Source organism: Nesoenas mayeri (assembly GCF_963082525.1).
Source record: "Nesoenas mayeri genome assembly, chromosome: 11".
Lineage (NCBI taxonomy): Eukaryota > Metazoa > Chordata > Aves > Columbiformes > Columbidae > Nesoenas > Nesoenas mayeri.
This window is the reverse complement of record NC_137563.1, coordinates 21,437,898-21,449,024: the sequence shown is the minus strand read 5'-3', so window position 1 is coordinate 21,449,024 and position 11,127 is coordinate 21,437,898. Positions and strand designations below refer to the sequence as shown.

The following is an 11,127-nucleotide window of genomic DNA, read 5'->3' as shown; positions in this document are numbered from 1 at the left end:
GGACTTTCAGCTCTGCCTCAAGTCCTGCAAGAGGCACAAATGCGTCTGTATTAGAAGCCGGAGACCACACAGGCTACCATAAGACAGGTAAATATGGTGGAAGAAGCATCAAATCCTTGAATATCTCCCCTTTGACTTAGATCTACACAATTACCTTCTTATTGTGGTAAACTACGTGACATAATCAGACATTTTCCAGTCTTTTGCAACACAGTGTCCTTGTGAGCTCTTTCCTTAAAAACAGGTGAGCCTTGTCTTTGTTGTGAGCCTTGTCCTTGTTTTAGTCACATTCCTCCAGGACCGTGATATTTTCCCTAGCACTTTTTTCAGGGCAGTTCTCATCTCGTGGTTCCTAAGAGTGTAGATCAAGGGGTTCAGAGTTGGGGTGACAGCACTGTACAGGAGAGACACTTGCACATCCCTTTGAAGGGACCTTCCTGACGAGGGTGGTGTATAATTGAAGAGCACTGGAATGTACAACAGTGCCACAACGGTGAGGTGGGAGGCACAGGTGGAGAAGGGCTTCCATCTTCCTTCCTGGGACCGGACTTTATGGAAGGTGAAGCAGATGATGTAGAGGTAGGAGAGGACTATGAGGGCAAAGGGGCCTAGAACAACAGATGTGGTAATGACATTGAGGAGGGTCATGTTGAGGCTGGTACTACTACAAGCCAAATTCAACAGTGGCTTGATGTCACAGAAGAAGTGATGAATGTGGTTGTGGCCACAGAAAGTCAGCTGAGAGGTCATGACTGAGTGTATCATGGCATGCACAAAACCAATGGACCAGCTGGCCGTGGCCAGCAGCAGACAAGTCTGGGGGCTCATGACAAGGGTGTAGCGCAAAGGATTGCAGATGGCCACATAGCGGTCATAGGCCATGGTGGCCAGTAGCACAGCCTCAGTACTGCCCAGGAAGTGGAAGAAGTGGAGCTGGGCCAAGCACCCACCAAAGGAGATGGGCTGATGTCCAAAGAGAAGGCCAGTCAACATCTTGGGAACAGTGACTGTGGAGAAGACAATGTCCAGGCAGGACAAGTTCCCCAGGAAGAAGTACATTGGTGTGTGAAGACGGGGCTCAGCTATCACCATGATCACAATGGCACCATTTCCCAGAAGACTGGTCAAGTAGAGCAACAGGAAGAAGATGAAGAAAAAGTGCTGCAGCCCCTGGATATCAGTGAGACCCAAGAGAATGAACTCGCTGAGCTCAGTCTGGTTGAGCATTGCTGGAACAATAAGAAGCAAAAGCAAAACGTCAAGGTTCCACAGTTGTGATCAGCAAGAGCATTACAAAACATCAGACGTAATCAAACACAAAAGAAACTAACATGGACAAAACCAACTTAAATGTAGTCTTCTCCTATTTCTATCTAGAACCAAGAAAATCTTAAAGTCTTCCACCTATGCATAGGAGCAGAATATGTAGGATGTAAATCAGAACTGCTTCCTCACCTTTACCCACATATTTCAAGTGTGCTCATCTGTAACTTCTTGCTACAATTCATGATCCCATCAAAAAGACTTCTAACTTCTGATGCTTTCTTTCCAGTATTGTCCCTACATTTCATTAAGTCGATCTCAACTTTCACATTTTTAATGGCTAATTTCTCTGCAGGGCTAATTTCTCACATTCACCCACATTTATATTTCAGTTGTCCTCATCTGTAACTTTCTGCTGCAAACCATGATCTCATCAATCAAGCTCATAACTCATCATGTGAATCACTCCTGATGCTTTCTTTCCACTATTGTCCCTACATTTCATTAAGTCGATTTCAACTTTCACATTTCTAATGGTTGCCATCTCTTCCAGACAATTCTTCCATCTCAAAAACTGCACAATTTCCAATTTTGTATCAACAGCCAGCAGAAGGTGCTCTAAGGTACCATACAGTCATCAACGTTTCTTTTGGATGCTGATGAGAATAAAGGAAGAGGCTGCCCGAGCCTGTGATCACAAACTGGTTTTGCTATTGGACTGTATACTTTGCCTGAAGAATGTCTCTTGGTTGCTCAGCAGCAGACGAATGGGACAAAAGCCAAGAGACATACATTTTACGGTCTTTCTCATCCATTCTGCTGCACTATATACTTCTACTATAAATAGGTGATTTTTGAAAGCCATTCAGAGAAGTCTCCAGCCCTATCACTCCTTTTCTCATGCTTCCTTAGCTTTGTTTTTCAGCATGAAAACAGGAAACAAACAGGGAACTTCCAAACTGATTTCACCATAAAAGAACATGAGCCTGTTGCACACATGCGTCCACTCTGGAACACTGACCATATTTCTCTGAAAATGCCTTTAGTCTGATCTTTGAACAAGCTCCATTGGAAACATTAGATTTGATAATATTACAGCCTTATCAACCTTTTAGGGTGTCACCCGCGCTGCAAGAGTTAGAGATGCCATTCTCTGTGCAATACCGATGCTTCAGTTTCTTCCATGTGATTTGCCACCTTTAGGCTCCAAAGCCCTCCTCAGTGAAATGCATCTGCAGAAAGACAGCATTTCATTCAGGTGTGTTCCACTACCTCCTCTGGTTCTGCCTGTTTTTCTCAGCCAACCACAGGTGATCTAATCCCTTTCCTCTCTCCTTCTAAACATTTCTTTTCTTCTGTTTCTAACACTTCCATTCTGTTACCCAGTTGCTGAATAATATTTTCTGTGATAAACTGATGAGCACATGCAATCAAAAGAAAATAGTTTTCCCAAATTTATTCTCTTTTGTTTTCAATTTTATTGTTATTTTAGTTTCCTATAACTTAAACACAAATGCAAATACAAGATGTTTCATGCTGAGGTTTTCCTATTTTTCCAACTATATAAATTACGTCATATAAAAAAAAAATAGTTCTGCACAATCCTCACCTCACTGTCCATCAGCACTTTTCTCATTGCAGTAGGGCCCTTTGATTGAGAGCCAGGAAGCAAAGCTGAGGACAAAACAACGGATTTTGTGGAGTTAAGAGTGTTTCTACTCTCCTTATTTCTGTGGTATCTCTTTGGCATTCTTGTAGCTGAGAGATCAATGCTGCAGCTGTGATGACAATGACTACTGTGAGTTCTCAGGGGCTTGCAGTTATTTGGGTAGGATGTAAGGAGCAGACTTTGCAAATGTTACCAGAAATCTCTGATGACCAAATTAGAGGAGCAGAAAGTCTTTTCTTCTTGTCCAGAATGTGCAAAATATCAACAACATCATGTGGGAATTAAATTTCCTATTGCTTTGATCAGTCTCCTGAGATGAGTTTTCTGAATCAATGGGGAATTGCACAGCAATGTACTGTGTAGATGAGCACCTGCGAAGTAGAAGAGTGAAAACAAAGCAGCCCACAGAGACTAGATAATAACAAAACCTTCCCAAAACTAACCAAACCAACCAACCCACCCTCAGCCCTCCTTCCAAAAAAACCAGAAAACGTCTTCTCCCAGTTTTGTGTCATTGGTGAACTTACTTAATATTCCTTTAAGTACTGTGTTTAAGTTGTTTATGAAGATATCTGGCCCTAAGATGGATCCCTGCAGGACCCCGTAGTGGCTGCTCACCAGCCCAACAAAAACTTTTTACTAGAACCCTTTGAGCCTGACCCATCAGCCCAATTCTTGCCCACTGCATGGTTCTCTGGGAACCCCCAGGGCCCACCTTTTGTGTTCTGCACCAAAAGGAAGAAAGCATGACATCTCTGCTTGTCTGTGTCCCTGTTTATGAAGTGATCATGCTCACCAAGCCGTGAGTACGGGTATGAGATCCAGATTCAGTTGCCTAAATGGAGATCTGCAGTGCAGTTCTTGACAAGATAAGGTATCCTAGCATGATGGATGTGACCCAGAACTTAATATAGTCCCTTCTTCTTCTGTGATGATATTTAGACCCCAGCTGGCACACTCCATGGGGCATAAACCATTTCTGTACACCTGTGTACACATAACTAAAAACCAGTCCTAGACTGTCTCTATAAAGGACAAAAACAAAGGCACTTCCCAGTGCCATCCCAGTTGTCTCCATAACTACTTTGTACAGGATGATCACTGTCTGGAGGTGCTTGTAGTTTATCATTTTACCGGGACATAAAAAGTGATGTCAGGTTCTTCTTAAGTTATATCAGAGTCGCATGACATTCAGGAACTACGCTGTTAGGCCAGGATTTGCTTGGAATTCTAGATCACTAATGCTTTTTTTCCATCTTCTTCTCTGTTGAGTCTTCTTTCTTGATGAAATGTGGTTCTTAATGGACCAGATATGACTTCTGCACAAAGTATGCCAGCAGGTGTAAGTAACTCACATGGTTGTGCTTTGAAGCTGTGCAGAATCAACACTTTGTCATGTACAGGCTGCCTTCCCTTCCAACAGCAAGATAAAGGATGTCAGCATGGAGTCTTCCTCTGGCTAGAGGGTCCTTCCTTTTTATTCACTGATGAATCAGTTGAAGAACAACTCACAGAGGATTTCCATCTTATTTTGATTTTAGACACATTATAATTAGTTGCAGTAGGAGTATATTACTTTATTTTGTTATTTTATTAAGCTGTTTTTATGCCAATCCATGAGTTTCCCGTTTCGCTTTTGCTTCTCTCCCCTGTTTGGAGAGGGAGGACATGTGGATTGAGTGAGCAGCTGTCATGGTTTTGATTGCTCACTGGGGTTAAGCCACATCAGCTTGGAAAAGGTTCACCTCATGAGTTGCTCCATCACCTTCCCTGAGACCAAGGTGAAGCTGGGCAGCCTGTAGTTCTCCATGTCCTCCTTCTTGTCCTTTTCAAAGACAGGAGTGACATTTCCATTCCTTCGGTCCTCAGACATCTCCCCCAGTCACAGTGAGCATACAAAGATTCTGCAGAGTGGCCTCATGATGACATCAGCCAGCTCCCTCAGCACTCATGGGAGCATCCCATCTGGGTTTGTGGACTTATGTATGTCTGGTATTCCCTGCCATGATCTTCTTTCACCAAGGATATGACATCCATGCTCCAGACTCTGCCCCTGACCTCTAGGGTCTGGGATTCCTGAAGCCTGGTCTTGCTAATAAACACCAAGGACAAGGCGGCATTCGGTACATCCACCTTTTCCGTGTCCTGTGTCACCAGGTCCCCCAACTCATTCAGCAATGGGCCCACATTTTCCTGTGTCTGCCTTTTGTCACCTGTGTACTTACAGAAGTCTTTCTTGCTGTCTTTGACATTCCTGGCCAGATTCAATTTCATTTCAGCTTTGGCTTTCATAACTGAGTCTATTGCATGCTCAGACAGAGCATGAACGTTTGAAAAATAAGAACTCTTCATTATCTCATGCACTTTCACCATGCAAACTGGCAGACTGATGCTTCAGAGAACATACCTGTGTGGCTGATGAAAAATCCCTTTAGCCATGCAAAACACGCACACACACCACACACTGCGGGAATGCTCTGAAGAGGCAGGCAGAGCCCAGGAGCGCTTGAGGCTCACAGGAGGGGGATGGAGCAAGTGTTCACAGCTGTTGCAAAAGAAACCATAATCGCCTCAATATGAAAGGAAACTGGAGGGTTTATTTGTTTGCATTTGGTTTTGGCTTTTTTGACAAACAAGCAAAAACTCTAACAAGCAGTTGTACTTAAGGAAAAATCAACATAGAGCAGGGCAAAATTCATTTTAGTATATGTATATGTTAAAGTAACATATCTTGAGCATTTATTAGGGTCAGTCTGAATTGTCCATGATGGCAATTTGTAAGTGATCTCCCTGAGTTGGAAGCTTTTCCTCTTGTTTTCTCCCCCGTCCTGTCCTGTCCTGTTGAGGAGGGGGAGTGAGCGAGCGGCTGCGTGGGAGCCTGGCAGCCGCCCAAAGCCAGGTCACCACACACGGATAAAGACATTTCCATTCATGCGGATGAGACAAAGAGAGAATTCACAGAAATGAGAAAGCCATGTAACCTGTGACAGAGCAGCAGCAAGATGAGATCCTGCTGCACACAGTGCATGGTCAGGGAGTCGGGACTCAACTAAACCCTCTTTGCAACAGGGAAATATTAATGGCGCCTCTGTGATGTTTCCCAACTGCACTGGTACAACTTCTCCCACTTGACTCAACTTCTTAGTTATTTCAGGATGCAAACCCAGGCTTTACAGAGTTGATTAAGTGTTAAATACCTCAGTCTTGAATTCACATCACCTAATTTTTCCCCTCTAACTTACATGGAGCTACCACACCCTCATGAAGAGTGCTTCAGATGACCAGCAAACATCTACCAAAAGAAATCTATGATTTCCAGAATAAAGTGGCCTAAAAATAGCTGTTATTCTATGGCTTGTTGTATTTAGGGCCATGTAATACATTGGTATCTTATTACAATGCTCTATATTCATAATACCATTGCTACTCAAGTATTCATTATGATCTTTTAGAAGAATTTTCAGCTACTGTGAAACATACATCAAATTCCATTTTTTCCCCCCAAATATTAGTCAACTAGAGAAGAAAAAGAAAAAAGAATACCCTGTTATTTCTGTTAACTATTTTTTTTGCTTACTCATACAGTTCTGAACATGTGGAAGGAAACACTGCTAATACTATAATTAGATTACTAGTATGTCATAAGACATACTGCACATTCATATAGCCCAAAGATATTTAAAAAAAGAAAAAGATCACATAACACATGATCTCATCATCCTAAGAAGTTGCTGTCTGGAGATCTGATCCTACTGGGAGCAAGTGAAAATTCAAATACTTCCACCCATTTGCTGTCAGAGCCTTTGGAATCAGAGACAAGATGCAACCTCTTACAGATGAAATCAAAGTGATGTTCCTTTCCCTTTTTCTCTCTAGTCATAACTTCTCATCCTCTCTGCCTTGAGAATTATTGCCTCTGCTGAAGAGAGAGAGAAAACTCTACCCGTTGTAGTAAGATAAGGTAATATTTCTGTTCCTCATTCTTACTTGATTCTTACTTGATTCCTATGGCAGAACCAAGACATAAGTGTGTTTCCATGGTTTATTTTTTCTCATTCGAAGCTGGAACTGTTATTATGACATACAAGGGGAATCCATCTCACCTGCCTTTAGGAACCAGAAGTGCAGATTTTTAACTCTGAATTAGCCACTCAAACAAGAGAAATAGGAACCTCCGAGGCATCAGTGATTAATATTATCTGAGATGCCTACGGAGGTGAAACAGTAATTATACTGACAGTATTTTATTTCTATTGTCTATAGAAAATGTTGGCAACTGTAGCTGCCTATTTTGCTGACAAATATGTTGATTAAGGGAATCACAGCATCCATACTCTTTCACCTCCTCCCGCCCCTTTTCCCTTTCATCTTTGTCTTTCAAAAATCAGCCAAGTATATTTTGGCTGAAACAGTCCAGGAAGTTTCCCAGAGAAATAATGCTGTGAGCAGATCTGCTGAGATGATAAATCCCAGAAAATGGTAGCCAGGTGTAGATGCTGGCAGCCACGTTCATGTGGGCAGCCGTTGGTACGCTGAGCATCATGTTACTTCCCAGAGCTTACCTTGAATGAATACTCAGAATACGGATTTTATATGATTTGATGAAACAAAAGTAAGTGAGTGAACACTTTTCTGAATTTAAAGCTGTTTAGGTTTGGATTGTATTTTGCAGGGTTAACAGTGAAAATAACGCAGGTGGATCACTTCTGCTTGAGTCAGACCAGGAGGTGGGAAGCCACAGGATCTCCATATCACCTGGCTTAGAGCACCAATAATATTTCAGTTAATTCCAGCTATCAAAAAATTAGGCCATTGTATACTCATTTCATTATTAATGATCCTCCAATCCTGGCATCCTTGGACATCCACCTTAGAAGGAAATTAATGGTGCTTCTGTCTCGTGCTGTATTTCCCACCATTCAATACAAACCAGTTCCAAGATGACTGGTTCACATTTAGATGCCTGCAGACATTTAGATGCTGAAATTTACTGAGGGACATCCAGCCCATCCACAGTGAATTCTTCTGTCACATCATAGATGCCACTCTTACACTAAGGTGACCTGCCCTTTGCAAGGATTCATTTCTTTCTATATAAAATGAAGACAGGATGGTTATTGGAAATTTGAATGTCTATTTTCTGTTTATCTAAATATGAGAAGATGCATCCGAGCCTGTGACTGTTAAAGATGATCTTGAAGAGGTTGCCCAGCTGAGATATTTTTCCACTGGGGTCACTGTCATATCCAATCCAAGTTTCATCTCATTCATATTTTAAGCTCCATTTTACTTGCAAGTGTAGCAATTCCTGAGACCACAACTCTGTCACAAGCTACTAACCCTTTTGTTGTGTGTTTTGTTTTGCTTTTTCTCTCTTAGGACAGAACCTGTTGAGGAAATGAAGCCAGGAAACCAAACCATCGCTACTCACTTCTTCCTTTCGGGGTTTGCTTTCCATGGCAAGATGCAGCTCCTGTTTTTCATGCTGATTTCCATCATGTTCCTGGCCACGTTGATAGGGAACTCTCTAATTGTTGTGATCACAACCGTTGACCCTGTCCTACACACGCCCATGTACTACCTCCTAAAGAATCTTGCCTTGACAGAAATCTGCTACAGCCTCACCATTGTCCCCAAGATGCTTGCAATTCTGCTGGCGGAGAGAAAAGTGATTTCCTTCACAGCTTGCGCCTTGCAGCTCAACTGCGTTATTCTTTTTGTCACCTGTGAGTGTTTCCTCTTAGGAGCAATGGCTTATGACCGGCAAGCGGCAATATGCCACCCGTTGCATTATGCCACCATGATGAACAGGAATCGCTCCTTCAAGATGGCCATTGGGTCTTGGCTGTGTGGTGTCCCTGTGGCTCTGGGCTTCACCACATGGTTATTTACCCTGCCCTTCTGTGGGAGAAACACAGTTGATCATTTATTTTGTGATGTTTCTCCTTTGCTGAAGCTGGTGTGTGTAGACACAGCCTTCTTTGAACTACTTATTTTTATTGCTGCTGTCCTAATAGTGATGATTCCCTTTTCTCTCATAGCCGTCTCCTACCTTTGCATTATCCATGCTGTTCTTCAGATCCCCTTGGCTGTGGGCCAGAGGCGAGCCTTTTCCACCTGTGCAGCTCACCTGGTGGTTGTGACTCTTTTCTACAGCACAACTGGCATCATTCACTTGCGACCCAAGTCCAGCCTCTCATCCGACATGAAGAAAATGGTTTCCCTGTCTTACACAGTGGTCACTCCCATGCTCAACCCCATCATCTACAGCCTGAGGAACCAGGAAGTCAAGCAAAGCCTGAGGACGTGTATTGACAAGTGGTTACTCGGGAAGCAGATGACTGTTTTTTCGCTCTCCAGGTGATGGATTCCATGTACATGCAAAAATTACAGGTGTTTCCCTAATGGAAAAAAAAAATGGTATTTATGAATGAAGTGAAATGCTTTTCAAAAGACCTGTGCTATTTGAGCAATTCTTTGCAGTTAAATCCTTGAAATATCTGGCCTTTTTTACTTGGCATATTGGGATAAATTATAGTTCTTGTACCTCGGGCCTTGCAAACAAAGAAGTAAATCTTGCTCAGAGTAGGAATATTACCAAAGAAAACTGTAAAATTCTTATCCTCCCCCCCTCTCCCTCCATGTCCATTAAACAGACAAGCTCTCTGCCTTGGGAAACAGATGTTTGTTCTCCTCTCCATCAATGCAAAAGTTCTAGCCTGGATCGTTTCCCCCTCAAGAAAGAACCCTCAATAATGCATTGAGAATCATGTAAGTAGCTCATGATTGGAGGGGAGGAGCCATGTCTCCTGCAAGTGTCCCTGCTACTGGAGGGAGAGACTGGGTTCTAGTCTAGACTTGATTTGATTTGTTTCCACTCAGAACAAAGATCTCTTTCCCAAGCTAGCTAGTAACTTGCTCAGTTTAGGACAGAAAGGGGAAGCTGAAACACTGCCAGCTCGCTGCAGTAGCTTTGTTTTAATTAGTTCCCTTCTCATGTAGACTGAGGGAAAGCTAAGGGAGAGGATGGATCCATAACTCATTGAACATGGTACTTTCTGTCTGATTCTTTCTCTGGCTTGCCAGAGGGAGTGTTCATTAAAGTGAAATGTAACTTGTGCTTCTATTTTCTCTCAGATTATTTTGATCTCATTACAATCCCAATTCTAGAATTGCTTATACCAAGCAGCTTTTTCTCTTCCAGTTTGTGTCATTAATACCTAATGTACATCACTGTAGGAGACAGGGGAATGAAGGAGTGAAATTTAGCCTGGGAAGAATAAGGAGAGGTGGGAGAAGATGTTTTTGTTTTGTCTTTGTTTCTCACCATCCAATCTATTTTAATTGGCAAAAAATTGATTAATTTTCCCCTGTTAGCCTGTTTTGCCTTTGATGGTAATCAGTCAATGATCTTCGCGTTCTTACCTCAAGAGATTTTTTGCCATATTTTCTTCTCCTGGCCCATTCTGTTGAGGAGGGGATGTGAGAGAACAGCTGGGTGGGAGTCCAGCTGCAGCCCAAGGACAATCCACTACAGTAGTAAATGTAACGAGTGTTGCTAAGAGTGGATTTTGGAATACATAACTGATAAAATAGCGAATAAAAAGAAAAGCATGGGCTAGAAGGATGAAATGTTTTAATGCATTGTGGGTTAGGCAAGTGGAAAGGTTTCAGTTGGCTATAGAAATAACACAATGTACGAATGGGATGGTCAGAGGATACTTCGATGTTTCAGAGAACGTTGGACCTGGGCATGATGCAGATGGCATGGAATGAGGGGAGGAGATTGTACTGTGTCGGGCTGGCATGGAGTCAGCCTTCTTCCTAGCAGCTCGTGTGGTGTGTGCTTTGCTTTTGTGGCTTAGAGTGTTGAAGAAACACCAATGGCTATTGCTGAGCAGTGCTTGTACAGAGTCAAGTCTTTCTCTCCACGAAAACCCATAGTATTGGGATAGGATGGAGACCGGGAGGGAACACAGCCAGGACAGCTGGCCCAAACTGCCCAAGGGGATATTCCATACTGTATTATGTTTTGCACAGCAAGAAAATCTCAAGGAATGGAAGAGGAAGAGACCATGTTCACAGTTAAGGTGTTTGTTTTCACAAGCCACACTTAGGCATGCTGAGCCCCTGCTTCCTAAGAAGTGGCTGGACATCTGCCTGATCATGCAAAGTATTTAATTAAGTCCAGTTTG

The 11,127-nt window shown here is 42.7% G+C and overlaps 2 protein-coding genes across 2 annotated transcripts; one reads left to right on the top strand and one right to left on the bottom strand.

The window, feature by feature from the left end:
- Positions 1 to 234: 234 nt before the first annotated feature.
- LOC308044756 (olfactory receptor 12D2-like) lies at positions 235 to 1,227 on the bottom strand (the record flags this gene model as incomplete). The annotated part of the gene is made up of 1 exon (XM_080351622.1): positions 235 to 1,227. One exon carries the CDS (start codon positions 1,225 to 1,227, stop codon positions 235 to 237), a length of 993 nt encoding a protein of 330 aa, XP_080207748.1.
- A 2,544-nt stretch (positions 1,228 to 3,771) lies between these two features.
- LOC308044755 (olfactory receptor 10A7-like) lies at positions 3,772 to 9,296 on the top strand (the record flags this gene model as incomplete). Its single annotated transcript, XM_080351621.1, has 2 exons — positions 3,772 to 3,806; positions 8,312 to 9,296. The coding sequence occupies 2 exons, from the start codon at positions 3,772 to 3,774 to the stop codon at positions 9,294 to 9,296; spliced, it is 1,020 nt and encodes a 339-aa protein (XP_080207747.1).
- Positions 9,297 to 11,127: the final 1,831 nt, after the last annotated feature.